Below are 16,333 nucleotides of genomic sequence, written 5' to 3'. Positions count from 1 at the left end.
ATGTGGCAATTCGTAGCTAACGGACACCAGGCAATTTACGCGTTGGGCAGCCAGCCTTTGGGACAGTGCACTCGTCAAATGTAATTATCTGCTTCGTGTCTATCTGCAGCCAAATTACCTAAAAGTATATTTCATTTAATTGGTGTAATTTTCGATCTAATGGGGGTGACATACAGAGAAAATAGAGCTCGTGACGCTGAAGAAAGATTGATGATCCGATTGGTTTCGCATATAAATACACAGCCCGCTGCACTCTCTGCAATAACTTCTGCGATGATAGACATTGCTCTCGTCAAGAGACAAAATTGTTATTTCAGCAATACTCGGGGCTTCAACCAATAGAAGCAGTAACATCACATCGTCGAATTTAGAAGAAAATACTCAGAGGAAAAACAGGGTAAGATCACAATAGCTGAAAAATGTGTTGCTGGAAAAGCGCAGCAGGTTAGGCAGCATCCAAGGAGCAGGAGAATCGACGTTTCGGGCATAAGCCCTTCTTCATCTGCAGTCCTCACTTTCTCCTAAGATCACAATAGTCAGACCTATAATTTTCAATTTACGTTGTTGTCTTAAAATGATGTTCTCTTTTTCTCTGGGATATGTCTGTAGGAAATGTGCTGTTTTTTTCTTCCCCTCTGCTTTCAGATGCCGCGATTCGCCAGTGTCCTCTGTCTGTCTCTAGTCTTGTGTGCCGCCGTCTCCCATTCTTTCGGGCTCGTCCTTTCGGTGAGTTCTTTATGAAGTTCCTACTTTCTTATTTCGGATGCTTCATGTATCATTTAATTCAACGTTTTTCTGTGTAAGTTCGGACCTAACGCTGCCCATTTAGCGGCATTTCCCTTTTCTACTTAAATGCAGGATTGGCTTTTAAAAATTGTTGAAGAGTGTGCTGCTGGAAAAGCACAGCCGGTCAGGCAACATCCGAGGAGCAGAGAGTCGACTTTTCAGGCATAAAGCCCTTCTGCCCCAAAACGTCGCCTCTTCTATTCCTCGGATGCTGCCTGACCGGCTGTGCTTTTCCAGCACCATACTCTTGGACGCTGATCTCCAGTATCTGCAGTCCTCACTCCCTCCTTAAAAAATGTAACTGAGTATAATCATACTGACGACTATGTTAATACTGATTGAATACCAGTAAATGCGAAACGAAAGTAGTGTTTTAAACGCATACCAGAGGTTATTTTAACACATAAGGGAAAAATAAATACTCAAAATTAGGAAGAGGAGGATTACAGTAGGTTGCAGACAGCTGCTTATTAAATAAGGATAAGTTGAAACGTTACTATTCAAAATGTCATACTGCGTATCTATCTATGATTTGGAAACTATACGATAATTATGAAGGTAGGATCTTTGACTTTACCTTGCAATAAGCGTCACTAAAACATGTGCATTTGAGAGCGCGTTCAGGGAATATTCGGAGATGGTGAAGGCGGAAAGAGAGCGAGAGAGGCAGATAGTTCGGTAAGAGCTGCTCAGAACAAACCTACCGTGTAGGTTCGATTCTCCTAAAAGGTGATTTTTTTACTGCCCAAAGGATTTGTGCCGGTGTCAGATAACAACCAAAAGTGAATATCTCAACACTTTAGTAGCTGCTTGCCCAAAGTGGACAAAAGGTGACAGCGGGCAAATGTACGCGAGTGCAGGTAAACAGGAAGACACTATTGGCCTCCATAAAGAAAAGGTTCTTAAACAAGATGCGTCATAAGCAAGCATTTTTGGGAGGGTCCTGTGAGGGAAGAGATCAACTCCAACCCCAGAATAGAGGTGACCAAAACATTCTCCCAGGTCTGGAAAAGCACCTCTTCTGGCTTGATAAGGAGGATAAAGAAAAGTGGCTTCCTTTAGTCCCAGATCATATTCTCATTGCCTTTTTATTTGCCAAGAAAGCTGTGGCAGTTATTCATTCAAGTTAAGGTTAAACAATACAGTTGAGACCTCATTGCACCCAGTTGGCTTTGGACTGGTGTCTTTGCCCACCTACTCAGAAGAGCACATTCAAATCAGAATTTTCACAAAACAGATCAATATATCACCAGGCTATTTTTAACTAACTGCAAGATGTGTGTTTAAAATTGCTCACCAGGTCCTATTGTTTTGGGTCAGTTTTCCCATCAGGATGGAATATTGTTATGAGTGCTAGTATCCTGCAATTGTTTTGATCATGTTTTTCTTTTATTTTTGCAAACATTATTTTATTCAATGCACATCTACTGCTTTTTATCCAATCAGTCATAGAATCATAGAGATGTACAGCATGGAAACAGACCCTTCGGTCCAACCAGTTTTCCCAAACAAACCTGCCAGCACCCGGCCCATATCCGTCCAAACCCTTCCTATTCATATAGCCATCCAAATGCCTTTTAAATGTTGCAATTGTACCAGCCTCCACCACATCCTCTGGAAGCTCATTCCATACACGTACCACCCTCTGCGTGAAAAAGTTGCCCCGCATATCTTTCCCCTCTCACCCTAAACCTATGCCCTTGAGTTCTGGACTCCCCAACCCCAGGGAAAACACTTTGCCCATTTACCCTATCCATGCCCCTCAATTTTGTGAACCTCTAAGGTCACCCCTCAGCCTCTGACACTCCAGGGAAAACAGCCCCAGCCTGTTCAGCCTCTCCCAGTAGCTCAAATCCTCCAACCCTGGCAACATCCTTGTAAATCTTTTCTGAACCCTTTCAAGTTTCACAACATCTTTCTGATAGGAAGGAGATCAGAATTGCACGCAATATTCCAACAGTGGCCTAACCAATGTCCTGTACAGCCGCAACATGACCTCCCAACTCCTGTACTCAATACTCTGACCAATAAAGGAAAGCATACCAAACGCCTTCTTCACTATCCTATCTACCTGTGACTCTACTTTCAAGTTGTCAAACCCATGTTTTTACAAATTATGTCAGTTTGAAATTTCCACTGCATCTTGCTGAATATCTCACCAACTATTCTTTTCTTTTATTCAAAGTTGTATTTTGAAATTCTCAGTCCTCAAATTATAAATGAAACATTTTGTATGGCAGATTTTTTCTTTTATTAGCTGTAAATGAGGACCAGAAAACTATTGATATGTCAATTCATAGAAGATGACAGGTCATTAAATAGATTGTAGCTTGTTTCTATATTGTTCTATTTTATTCACCATTTTAAATGGGAACTAGTACAATGTAAGCTTTCCTGCTGGTAATAGTTGCTAAGTTTTAAAATATACATGGATGTTTTGTTATTCTAGTAGATTGCAGGGTACCGAAAAGGTAATAATAAAATATTTGTGTAGCAGGCAAAGGATAAACGGGGGTGGACATTAAACAGTGCAGGATACCTACTAGGACCACGTGAGTACTCTTTCAGCAAGTGCTAAATAATGTTGTACATGTGTAATACATTAAAGATATGTCAATCTTTTATCTCAATTCCTAAGCTGTAATGTTCCTTGTCAATTAAATATCTTAACAGTATTTCAGTTGGTGGCATACTGCACTTGTCAGCATTGTGGGAATATCTTTTACCATAATGGTGGTAGTTCCAGTAAATAGCCCATTATCATCTTTGCCATAAATGTTCGCCTTCCAAGAAGTGTCCGTATCCTTAATTTTATTTTTTAGGAAACTATTCTCTGGCTATATCTTAGTGTAATATGTGTGGCATAACAGATTATTGGTGGAATCCTATCTACAGGAAAAAATCTGAACTATCTCGATCATTATCTTTTTTTAAAGACTTTGACCTTTTTATGAATTATTTTGTGATAAATCAGCTCTACAAGTGATCTGCCCTAGTATCTTCCTTAGTTTTATGCACTTTCCATCAGGAAACAGTAATTAATAATCAGTTGTGAATGTGCCAAACATTATTGTCTATACGTGACCAAGGTAATTGTTCATACACTTGTCTTAGCTGAAATCAGCTCAGGCTGCATGAAATGTAGGTCTAACTTGGGTGTTTGCTGCACTATAAGGTCATACAGTGCAGAAACAGACCCTTCAGCCCAATTTACCCATGTTGATTAGGTTTCCTAAACTGAATTAGTCCCATTTGTCCGCATTTGGCTCGTATCCTTCTAAACCTTCCTATTCATATATCCATTCTCTTAAATGTTGCAGTTGTACCAGCCTCCACCACCTCCTCTGGCAGTTCATTCCATACATGCACCACTCTCTGCAGGAAAAAAATTACTCCTCAGCTCCCTTTAAATCTTTCCCTTTTCATCTTAAACCTATGCCCACGACTTTTGAACTCCCCTACTCTAGGGAAAAGGTCATGGCTATACATCTTATCTATGCCCCACAAGGTTTTATAAAACTCTATAAGGTCGCCCCTCAGCCTCCTATGCTGTCATTTTTGGCAGTGTATTTACCAACTGAGTTGTTGAAGCAGCTAGAATTTTTTTTACAGGTAAGATACAACAGTGGTTATACTGATGGAATAGGCACTGGCTAAAAAGCCAAGGATAATAAACCACTTTCCTCCAATATAAAAAGATAAAACATTGCAAATGCTGAGCATTCTAAATGAACAGCAGATGTTGGTGGTCATGCAACATCCATTGAGTGAGAAACAAAGTTAAATATTTGGGTCAAAGCTAGAAAACATTAGAAGTAATGAGCTTCAAACAAGTATTGAGGTGAGGAGGAAGAAAAGAACAGAACCCTAGTTCTTTGGTGGGTGGGAGAGATGAGTAGAGTCATAGCGATGTACAGCATGGAAACCGACCCTTCGGTCCAACTCGTCCATGCTGACTGGATTTCCTCACTACATCTAATCCCATTTGCCAGCACTTGGCCAATATCCTTTTAAACCCTTCCTATTCATATACCCACTCAGAGTCCTCTTACATGTTGTTGTTATACTAGCCTCCATCACTTCCTCTGGCAGCTCATTTCATACATGCACCACCCTTTGTGTGAAAAATTTGCCCCTTAGGTCCCTTTTATATCTTTCCCTTCTCACCCTAACCCTATGCCCTCTAGTTCTGGACTCGCCCCAAATCAGGGAAAAGACCTTGTCTATTTACCCTATCCATGCCCCTCATGATTTGATAAATCTCTATCAGGTCACACCTCAGTCTCCAACACTCCAGGAAAAACAGTCCCAGCCTATTCAGCCTTTCCCATTAGCACAAATCATCCAACTCTGACAACAAGCCTGTAAATCTTTTCTGAACCCTTTCAAGTTTCACAATATCCTTCCAATAGGAGGGAGACCAGAAATACACACAATATTCCAAAAAATGGCCTACCCAATGACCTGTACAGCCGCAACATGACCTCCCAACTCCGATACTCAATGCTCTGACCAATAAAGAAAAGCATTGTAAACTCTTTCTTCACTATCCTACCTGAGATTCCATTTTCAAGGAACTATGAAGCTGCACTCCAAGGTCTCTTTGTTCAGGAACATATCCAGGGCCTTACCATTAAGTGTATAAGTCCTGACCTGATTTGCCTTTCCACCTCACATTTATCTAAACTAAACTCCATCTGCCACTCCTCAGCCCATTGGCCCATCTGATCAAGATCCCATTGCACTCTGTTTTAACCTTCTTCACGTCCACCACACCTCCACTTTTAGTGTCATCTGCAAACTTACAAACTATACATCCTATGTTAACATTCAAATCATTTATATAAAAGATGAAAAGCAGGAGACCCAGCACTGAACCTTGTGGCACACCACGGGTCAATTAAATGACAATATCTCATTGCAGTGCATGTACAAATTCTTTTTGATCTGTTATAGTGATATTTGTTTGACCTCGTAGTTCTCAACAATTCTTGATTTCTTACTGTGAACTTAACATAGCATGTGCAGATATCTCTCATTACAAAATAGTTACAATTTTTCTATGTTCATAGAATAAATCTAAAATGGATTAAGGAGTGGATAAAATAGCTATGATTCATGTCACTCTTTGGTATCCAGACTACTGCTGGAAATTTTACATTGTTCATTGATGCCAAGGTCAGAAATGTATCGAAGTGTATGACCTATCTCCAACCATTTAAAAAAGCATTTAAATGAGGTTTTGAAATGCTTGAAGAAATATGTATACTCAAATCCTCTTGGTGAAGGTGGAAATGCCACTTGCCTTCGCCACCTGAAGCACCTGCATGCATATTTTTCGAGACAAGTGTACAAGGTCATGCAGGTCTCATTGCACCTTGCTCCTTTTCCAATCTATCACCATTTCAGCTAATAATCTGGCTTTTTTTTGCTTCCAAAGTGAATGATTTCACATTTATTCACATTATGCTGCATATGTCATGTATTTGTCCACTCACTTTACTTGTCCATCTTTGTATCTTCCTTATAGTTCACACTCTTACCTGGCTTTGTTGTCTGCGGACATGGAGATGCTGCCATTTAATTTCTTCATTTAAATTGTAATGTATGGTATTAATAGCTGGGGTCAAGCACTGATTCCTGCAGTATCTCACTAATCACTGCCTGCCATTTGGAAAAAGGCCTGTTTAATAATAAAGTACATGGGATTGAGGGTATTGTATGGCCATGAATAGAAAACTGGTTTGCAGACAGTAAACAAAGGAATAATAAACAGGCCTTTTTCCAAATGGCAGGCAGTGATTATTGAGATACTGCAGGAATCAGTGCTTGACCCCAGCTATTAATACCATACATTACAATTTAAATGAAGAAATTAAATGGCAGCATCTCCATGTCCGCAGACAACAAAGCCAGGTAAGAGTGTGAACTATAAGGAAGATACAAAGATGGACAAGTAAAGTGAGTGGACAAATACATGACATATGCAGCATAATGTGAATAAATGTGAAATCATTCACTTTGGAAGCAAAAAAAAGCCAGATTATTAGCTGAAATGGTGATAGGTTGGGAAAGGGGCAAGGTGCAATGAGACCTGCATGACCTTGTACACTTGTCTTTAAAAATATGCTAATATGTTGTGTGAGAACTTATCGAAAATGGATAGATATTGAACTGTTAAGTTTCATCAAGCAACATGAAATTAAATTTAAACACTAAATTATTCTGAAAAATCATTTGCCATAAACATTACATTTCTGCAATTTAGTTGAACAGTTTTGGTATTGCAGATTAATAAAAGTTCTTAATGTTGCTTTTGGTAACTGTCCTAATCACAGATGCTGTGGACAATCACCGATCCTTAAGTGACAAGAATGGCCTGGCTGGCAAACGTGAACTGCAGCTTGAAGATGAAATTAAGCGTGGTAAGAGAAAGTAGTCAATTAGTTCATCCCTACATTGCAGACCAAAACAAATGCCACAAATTAGTTTTACAATCTGTGAATGTACTTCCTAAATCAGAAGGAACAAATAAATAGATAGATGATCTCTCAATCAAAACAGAATAATATATTCAATTACAATGAAAAGCATATATGTAGGATGAGTTAGATAGGGCAAAAGTGTCTGACTTTCTGATAATTAAGAATTATAGAAATGGTTGGTGTAACAAATTGATTACATATCAGTTGTCCTTTGTGAACTATTGTTGGGATTTTATTTACACTATCTGATTCATCAATCTAGCTTGGAAATGTTTTATGACAGAATGTTAGCAATCTTTATTGAACAAAAAAAAATTTCTAGATTAAATATGATAAACCTTAATTTGCAATTTTTCAGGTAACTTGCTACAAAACCTTGCTGATGAAAGTGCTGCTCGCATAGCCATTGAATTTCTTGTATACTTGCATCTAAAAGGTAGGACTAATTGATACCGAAAGCAGATTCTATACTAAATATAAAAGGAGAATTTGGAACCAAAGGAAGTGAAGCAACATTCTGGTCTGCCATAATCTAATTAAAATGTGAGCGGTATGCTCTCCTCCTTTTATGTTCCTATTTATTTTGCGTCAACTGTTCACTGACTCTTTTGGACTCTTAATTTCCAAGCTTGTACTCAATGAACATCATCCATTCATGTAAGTGTGACAAAATAAATGACTGCAAGGTCAGGAAACGTTTCAATTAAATAAAAGATAGTCAAGATTGGCAGATTTGAGATAAATGAATTAATGAATGTTTTAGGTAGCAGTAGCATTAAAGTTTTTTTTGTTAGATATTGCATATGTAAGATAACTATGGTAATTGTGGATAAAATAAAAATGTGATTTATGTTAAATTAGCAAATTTTGTAATTATCATTGAATTGGATAAAGGCAAGTGAGAGGTATTTGAATAGAAACATGGCCATAGCATAGGATAGTTGGTGACTAAAAAAGGTTAATCTAGTTGATTATGGATATCAGTAGGTGGGATGGGTTTCCGATTGGGTACAAATTGGTTGAAAAAAGTTGAATGTAAAATTTTATATTTGCGATTTGCTACACATAATTAAAATCAAAAACTCCTTTGGGTGGTAAACTTTCAACTAGATGCAAAGTAAGTGAAATAAGAACTAAAAGATAGTAAGATTGATCAGGTTGGATGTTGATATCTTTAATCAATCTGTTCAGACTTGTTATGATACATATTTAGAGCAGGTGGGACAATGAGGCAGGGAGACCAGTTCTGTGCCACAAGAGCCCCAACTTAACCTGGACATAAAATTAGGAATATTTGCATACATGATAACTAATTATACTATAAGGACTTTTCATAACTTCGCTACTGTGTTTGAACTAAATATTGATTACTTTGTCTGGTGAAGTAACTTGACCATTTTGAGCAAAAGTTAGTGATTTTTATTTTAAATTACACTTTCTGTTTTTGAATTATAGTCCTACTAGCCTTCTGTATATATTGAACATTACATGTTATGCGTTTACAAATATCGGATCATTAAATCCAAATGGTCTGAAGCAATCACATCACCTTTGCTTTGACAATTGCAGAAATTACCAAATTTCGGTTTGTTTTTAGACTTTTTTTTTTAAATCTGCCAATAAACATGTTACTGTTGATCACACTTGCAGCTAAAATTACACCAAATATCCCACTGTACATTCTTTCTAACTCATTTTTCATGTGACAGCCAATATTCAGTACTTTTTTTAAAAAACAGTTGGTCCACATGATATTTTGGAGGCATGCTGTCAGATGAGTGAATTCAGCAAAAGAACTGCATTGCAATCATTCACCCACTTTTGATGCATGATGTTGAAATGTGCACTGGATTGGTTTTGAGCTTGTGATTGAATCCATGATAATCCAACAATTTTTTTTATTCAAAAGGTGAATTGTGACTTGATAAGGTTTGCTGAAGTTGAAAGAATATGATGTGCTTCACATTAGAGATTTGGATGAGAGTGACTTTGAAATGAAAGAATAACATCAAATTAGCATGTAATTCAGATGGATGTGATCGACAATTGGATGCAAGATTTCCAAAATAGCATTGAAACTATTAAATAAATTTACCAAAAGGGTTGGATTCGAGTTGAGTAAAATAAGTAACCGCTGACTCAGACTAAAAGATAAGCTTAGTCACACAGAATATGCTTCAAAAGCAGATTGATGACAAATTTTAAGGGAACGATACCTTGAATGCATGCGTCACTCTCTCATGGTGATGATCTGAAGGCACAAATACAGATACCTGGGTATAATCTAATTGCTATTACAGATATATGACTGCATGGTGATCAGAACAAGGAAATGAATGTTGAAGGCTATTTAACATTTTAGGAAGAATGATGAAAAGGAGGTGGAGATGTGCCAGTGATAAGAGATGGAATCACTACATTAGTAAGGTAGGCTCTCTGATTCGAAGAACAAAGAACTCCTGTTGTTGGGATCTGAAAGAAAGAAAAAATTGAAAGAAAGAAACAGAGGCGGGACATACCACCAGCGCTTCACCGGAGACTCTGATGATGTTACCTAGTATGGTGACGTAAAATCTGAAAACAAGCCTTCAAGCTTAGCTTACATACTTAGAAACAAATTCTCTGTGGAGAGTCCAGGGAGTCAGAAAAGACAGGCAGACAAAGGAATTATCGATAGCAAGCAAGGGAAGAATGGTTGGTTTTGCTTAAAGCAACCCATGTTATCACAGGACCTGGATGTGGTGTGGGTAACAGGCATGAAAGGACATAATTATGCTCTAAAATTGTTAAACTTCTGAGTCCTGACCGCTCTAAGATTCCCTGTATGAAATCTTTTTGGGTACAGCTAAGACACAGCAGACATTAGTTGAAATTATTTATAGGCATCAAAGGAAATGGTAGTTTGGCGCTTTAATATTTATCATGAGAAGAGAGAAACATGTGGCATGGGCAACATAATTATCAAAGGTGACTTTTGTGTGCACTAAGACTGGGCAAACCAACTGTGCACAAACTACAGAAAATGAATTTCTGGAGTATGAGGAAGGGATTTTCAAAGCAGTATGTTGAGGGCTAGAGGACACACACTTTTACATCTCGGGTTATGTAATGAAAAGGGTTAACTAACAGTGACCACAGCAAAATTTTACATTATGTTTGAAAGTGAATTATTTCACTCTGAAGCAAGGGTATTAAATTTGAATAAAGAAAACTATGAAGGCATGAGGCACAAATTGGCGGAGGTGGATTTGAAAAATACATTAACATGTATGACTGTAATAGCCAATGGTAGTCTTTAAAGAACTATTGTGACTTGTAGCAACTCTGTATCCCTTTGAGGTGCAAAAACTCAAGGTCAGTCATCCATGGCTAACAAAGGAAATTTGGGATTGTATAACATTAAAAGAATAGAGAGTAAGGACTGCAGATGCTAGAGAATCAGAGTCAATAAGGTGTGGCGCCAGAAAAAGCACAGCAAGTCAGGCAGCATCCGAGGAGCAGAAGAGTTGACGTTTCGGTCAGGACTCTTCATCAGGATTGGGGAGGAGGAAGGGTACTGAGAAATAAATAGGGGTGTGGGGTTGGAGAAACGATAGGTGAAATGGTGATAGGTGGATGCAGGTAGGTTATTGTGATAGGTCGGTGTGAAGGATGGAGCGGATAGGTAGGAAGGAAGATAGACCGGTTGATCAGGTAAAGAGGGCCATGCTGAGTCAGAGGGTTGGATCTGAGAAAAGACCCAAACTTGCCAAAAAAAAGCAATAAATCTGAGAATTTAGAGACGTTTAAAATACACGAAGAAACTGGTAAGGATGGAAAGAAGAGAATATGAATGCAATCGAGCAAAAAACCAAAAATGGGTTATCAAAGCTTCTACAAATGCTTGAAAAGGAAACAATTATCTAATGTAGATCCAGTACAGGCACCATCAGGAGATTTTATAACAGGGAATAGAGAAATGGCAGAGAAGCTAATCAATTACTCTGTTTCTCACAGAAGATGCAAGAAATCTCTCAGAAATAAAGATCAACGAATAGGGAGAATGAGCTAAAGAAAATTAGAATTAATAAGAATGTACTGGAGAAATTTAATAGGGCTGAGAAGTGCCTGTGACTTAACAGACTGAATCCCAGAGTGCTGAAGGAGATGATTATAGAGATAGTGGATGCGTTGGTAATCTTGGATTCTATATGTTTTGAAGATTGGAAGGTAGAAAATGTCATTCCACTATTTGAGAAGGGAGCGATGGCGGGGCTGGTGGGGAGAAGGGACATGGGAACCAAAGACCTGTTAGCCTTGCATCAGCAGTCAGAAAAATGTGAGAATGTATTTTAAAGGATGTATTTAATAGAAGCTTAGATAATCTGATTGCACATAGACAAGGTGGATTTGCAAACAGCAAATTATGTTGATGAACTTGGAGTTCTGTTCTTTTTTGAAAGATGTTACTAACAACTGATACAGGAGGGCTAATGGATGCAGTACACTTAGACTTCTATAAAGCTTTTGATTAAAATACCCACAAGAAGCTGGTTAGAAAAATTAAAGCATGCAGGATGGGAACTAACATACTAGCATGGATTAATAATTGGTTCACAGACTGAAAACAGTAGGAATAAATAGGTAATTCTCATGTTGGCTGTGACTAATGGAGTACCATAGAATCAAGACTTGGGCTCCAGCTGTTCTCATTTATTTATGTCAATGATTTTAGAGGTGGGAACCTCTAAAATTTAATATTTTAACTTTTGGATGATACGAAGCTGAGTGGGAATGTGCATTGTGAGGAAGGTGTAAAGCAGCTTCAGGAGAATTTGGACAGGTTTAGTGCATTAGCATGAGCATAGGCGATGGAATACAATGTTTACAACAAAGTGTTATTCACTTTTTCAAAAGGAACAGATGCACAGAGTATTTCTTAAATGGTAAGAGATTGATAGCATACATATGCAAAGAGACATGTCCTTGTCAATAAATCAATGAAGGCTAATATGGAAAAACAGCAATTATCTGGAAGACTAATGGAATGTTAGCCTGTATTGCAAGAGTATTTGATTGTGGGCATAGTGAAGTCTCACTGCAGTTGCTTAGGAGCTGGATTCAACTGCACATGAAGTACTATGCCCAATTTTGGTGTCTTTGTCTCAGGAAAGATAATATTGCTGTGGAGTGAGTGTAATAAAGTTTCACCAGACTTGTTCCCAGGATGGCTGGGTTCTTTTGAGGAAAGATTGGCAAACTGTCCTGTATTCCCTAGAGTTTGTAAGAATGAGAGGTTATATTTTCAAATCCTACAAAATGTCGAAAAGGATAGACAGGCTAAATGCAGATAATATGTTTTCCCTTGGTTGAGGTCTAGAACCAGGGGACACAATTTAAAAATAAGTGGATGCCACTTAAGTCCAGGATGAGAATTTTGTTTTTACTGAACTGTGAACATTTGTAATTCTCTACCAAAGGGCTGTCGAAGCTCAGTCTGAGTATGCCTAAGGAAATGATTGATGTATTTTCTAATTAACAATAGCCTACAGATTTATAGGGATGGGATGGGTAGAAGGCATTGAAGTATTTGATCAGTCATGATCATGGCTGAATGGCAAGGCATACTCGGTTGAATGCCCTTCTCATGTTGCAGTTCCAATGTTTTACTGACAGCAATGAATAGTTAAGGTGAGATGAGCAAGACTGAATAGCTACGTTGTACGTTGGAGATCTCCGACTCTTCTTTTTTACAAAATGCTTGTACTTACAAACACAAACCATATAAGGATGTAACTTTAAAGACCCAACATTCAAACATTTCCTGTACTTACTAACAACTGCTTTGCATTGTCCGGCATTGTATTACAACTTCTGTACAAAGACTCTCAAATAGACTCCAGAACAAAATCCATTCGCAACCCAGGGACTGACTATCTTTTGTTTATAAATGATGATGGATTAGACAATTGACTAGTATCAATTATAGTTAATACAATTGGATGTTTTACATCCTGTCCAACATAAATAATTAAGGTACATGATTAGAAATTACGAAATGTAGGAAAGTGAGATGAATACAATACTGGGATGCAAGTTGTGGTGTGATTCAGGCTTGAATTGATTGAGCAAAGTCTAATTAGAAGTGGGGTTGGTGAGTGGCAACCTAAAATTTGTGAAATACTGAGGATGAATTAATAGGGTTAATACCTTGAAAATATACTTTTTTTTTTCTGGGATTACAATATAGAACGATTTATTGTTTTTGCCTTCGAATAGTTAGAGTCAATGTTACAAGCTAAATTAGAGATGCTACAATTTTTTTTTTAGACTTTGTATCATTTAAAAATCTGTTGAATTTTGACAGTAATCTCATCACCACAAGGCGGTCACATGTAAACAGGGTGGATAAGAAGGTGTTTAGCACGCTTGCCTTCATATAGAAGTTGGGACATCATGTTGATATTGTACCAGACATTGGTGAGGCATCTTCTGGATTACCATGACCAGTTCTGGTCGCCCAGCTATGGGAAGGATATAATTAAGCTGGAGAAGGGAGAAGGCTCAGAAAGGTTTACCAAGATTTTACCAAGAATGAAGGGTTTGAAATGGGATTTAGAATAAGGGGCAACGTTTTTACACAGTGGTTCACGTTTGGAATGAGCTTCCAGAGGAAGTGGTGGATGAGAGTACAGTTACAACATTTAAAAGTTTTGATGAGTACATGAATAAGTAATGTTTGGAGGGATATGGACCAAGTGCACATGGGACTAGTTTAGTTTAGGATTATGGTGGGTATGGACTGATTGGACCAGAGGGTCTGTTTCCATGCTTATGGCTTAATTTTTTTTAAAGATTGGCCTCTGGTCTCTGGCTTTCGTGTGAAATATTTAAAGATAATTATGTTCCCAGAACAATATTACAATTTTACACAATGGAAACTGCAAAAAAGTTTAAGATTGTATTCAACTTTGCTTCACCAATAAAATGTTTCCATGTTGTGAATTTGACTGTACTGAACATTTTGTTTCAGAGATTGGGGCCCTTGACAATCTGCCATCACTATTATCATCTGAAGTTCCCCAACCGTAGTTGGAGCAACTCGTCTGGAATGTGAACTATGGAATCAGTGACTGCAGCCCAATCTCTGCAGTGAACAAATCAAATATAACTGATATCAGAAATCTCAATCAACTTCCAGTACCTTTGACTTAGTATTAAGATCAATACTTTGTGAAATTAATTGCATTCCCAAACTGAAAAGGTGAAAACTAATAAAATTAGCACCTGCAACAACTGTATTTCACAGCTTAGAATTTATTTTCTCAATTAAATTTCCTCTGCAAAACAGCACTAAAGTAACTGAGAGGTCCATAAGTATCTAACTATTGCTGTTATTCTCTTAGCCCATCAGTGTACCTTCAATTACAACAAGAAATGCTAACAGGTCGCTTCATGCCTCAGTAAGAAGGACTTGCTGTAGCAACTAACCTATATTCCCATATTAAATGGGCGTTTCATTACAACAGTTACATAAATTCAAAGGGTTACATGTGGAGTAGCATAATAGAAACATTAGTCAGAGACATGGTACAATCCCTTTATATTGACACATTATTCAATCTTTCACTGGAGGGGTAATCAAATGTCTTTCAGAATAATATTATGCCTTTAATGTACAGGCAAAATGTACAGTTGATCTCAACACAGTCCCTTTGGTCAATTTTCCCAAGTTTTTTCATTGTCTCCTCCCACCTTGTGACCACCCAACAACCAATCACAACAAAATGAATGTTCCTTCAGTTGAGTGAAAAAACATTTCTGAAGACAAGACTGAATAAATGCATTGTTTAATCTTCTAATGTGCTCTTAATTATCTGAAGCTACTAAATCCAATAATTAATCATCTCCATTGCTCTCAGCATAGTGGGTGATTAATGTATTTTTTAAATTCTTCGCTGCTTCCTAATTTGCCTTACCTATGTAATATTAATATAACATACCTATATAATTGTGGGAAAAGATCTGCTAACCCACGATAGGCCCACAAAAGCAAAATTGGCCAAACTGTACCAAAAAGACTCAGAATTCCCAAGCAGGCTCACAAGCCAAATCAGACAGCCCACACAGTCAAGAGGATGCATATTAAGCCCGTTAGCAATGACTGAGCACCACAGATATCTCAAAGACCCAAGGACAGTTTCACAACCCAGCAATACCAATGCCACACAAACAGCAGGTCAGACAGAGAGGCACCATGCAAGAACATGCTCTAGGAACAGGATAATGGAATCAGTTCCCCAATTCAGAGGAGACATTATCATCTGTGAAGAGGAATGGAACCATCGATACTGTCAGGATGATGCATTGTGTGAAGGAACAGGACATTCATCCGATAACTGTTTTCCAATTAGCATCCTCGTAATTAATTACTCCATTTCCAGATACATTGTAGTTTCCCATTTCTTAATCAGCCTCATTGTGCGCATTACTATAAAACTGGTCTCATCCTCAGCTCTGGGAAGAGAAATCTGATCTACCTGTACTGACTGTCAGTTCTGCGTCAGCCTAGTCAATTTCTCTTCCAGCCATATGGCTTGCATAAACTGTTTGTCAATTTCACTTCAAGCTCTGTTTTGTGATCTCTGACCTATTGAGCAAATTTCCCTGACAGTCCATTACGAGGTCCTCGAGGCACTCTAGATATACTAAAGCAATTTTTACAGACAAGCTTTAAAGCTTGAACAATCCAACCTGCAACAAGGGAATAACTTGAACATAACTCTTAGTTGTTGAATATTGCATTGTGCGTCATTAAAGTGTAATGTTCTATTCATTGTATAACAGTACATGTCATGGTAAAGATTTTCTTTCCTTTCTGGCAGACTTAACAAACTATCAAGTGATGTCATACACATAATTAGCTCCAAAGTGCTGGCTGATCACAATTGCCTGAGTGCTACCAGATCTGAACCTTGCCCCAAATCTTCCATCAGGTTTTCTTCTATACAACAGTTAAACCCCACATACCCTCCCCATAATGCTCCAATAGTCAATACCCACATCACCATACCAGTGTTGCA

The 16,333-nt window shown here is 38.0% G+C and overlaps 1 protein-coding gene across 2 annotated transcripts; it reads left to right on the top strand.

Moving 5' to 3' along the window:
* Positions 1-251: 251 nt before the first annotated feature.
* gal (galanin/GMAP prepropeptide) lies at positions 252-15,289 on the top strand. 2 transcript variants are annotated; one of them, XM_043706381.1, is made up of 6 exons: positions 252-397; positions 646-726; positions 3,284-3,338; positions 7,125-7,211; positions 7,630-7,707; positions 14,284-15,289. In XM_043706381.1, the coding sequence occupies exons 2-6, from the start codon at positions 646-648 to the stop codon at positions 14,340-14,342; spliced, it is 360 nt and encodes a 119-aa protein (XP_043562316.1). In that variant the 5' UTR covers positions 252-397; the 3' UTR covers positions 14,343-15,289. The 2 variants fall into 2 exon arrangements, with proteins under 2 accessions (XP_043562316.1, XP_043562315.1); XM_043706380.1 differs by having other exon boundaries at positions 3,281-3,338.
* The last annotated feature ends 1,044 nt before the right edge of the window (positions 15,290-16,333 follow it).

The sequence above is a fragment of the Chiloscyllium plagiosum genome, chromosome 16 (genome assembly GCF_004010195.1).
Source record: "Chiloscyllium plagiosum isolate BGI_BamShark_2017 chromosome 16, ASM401019v2, whole genome shotgun sequence".
In the NCBI taxonomy this organism is placed as follows: domain Eukaryota; kingdom Metazoa; phylum Chordata; class Chondrichthyes; order Orectolobiformes; family Hemiscylliidae; genus Chiloscyllium; species Chiloscyllium plagiosum.
This window is presented reverse-complemented; position numbering and strand designations above follow the sequence as displayed.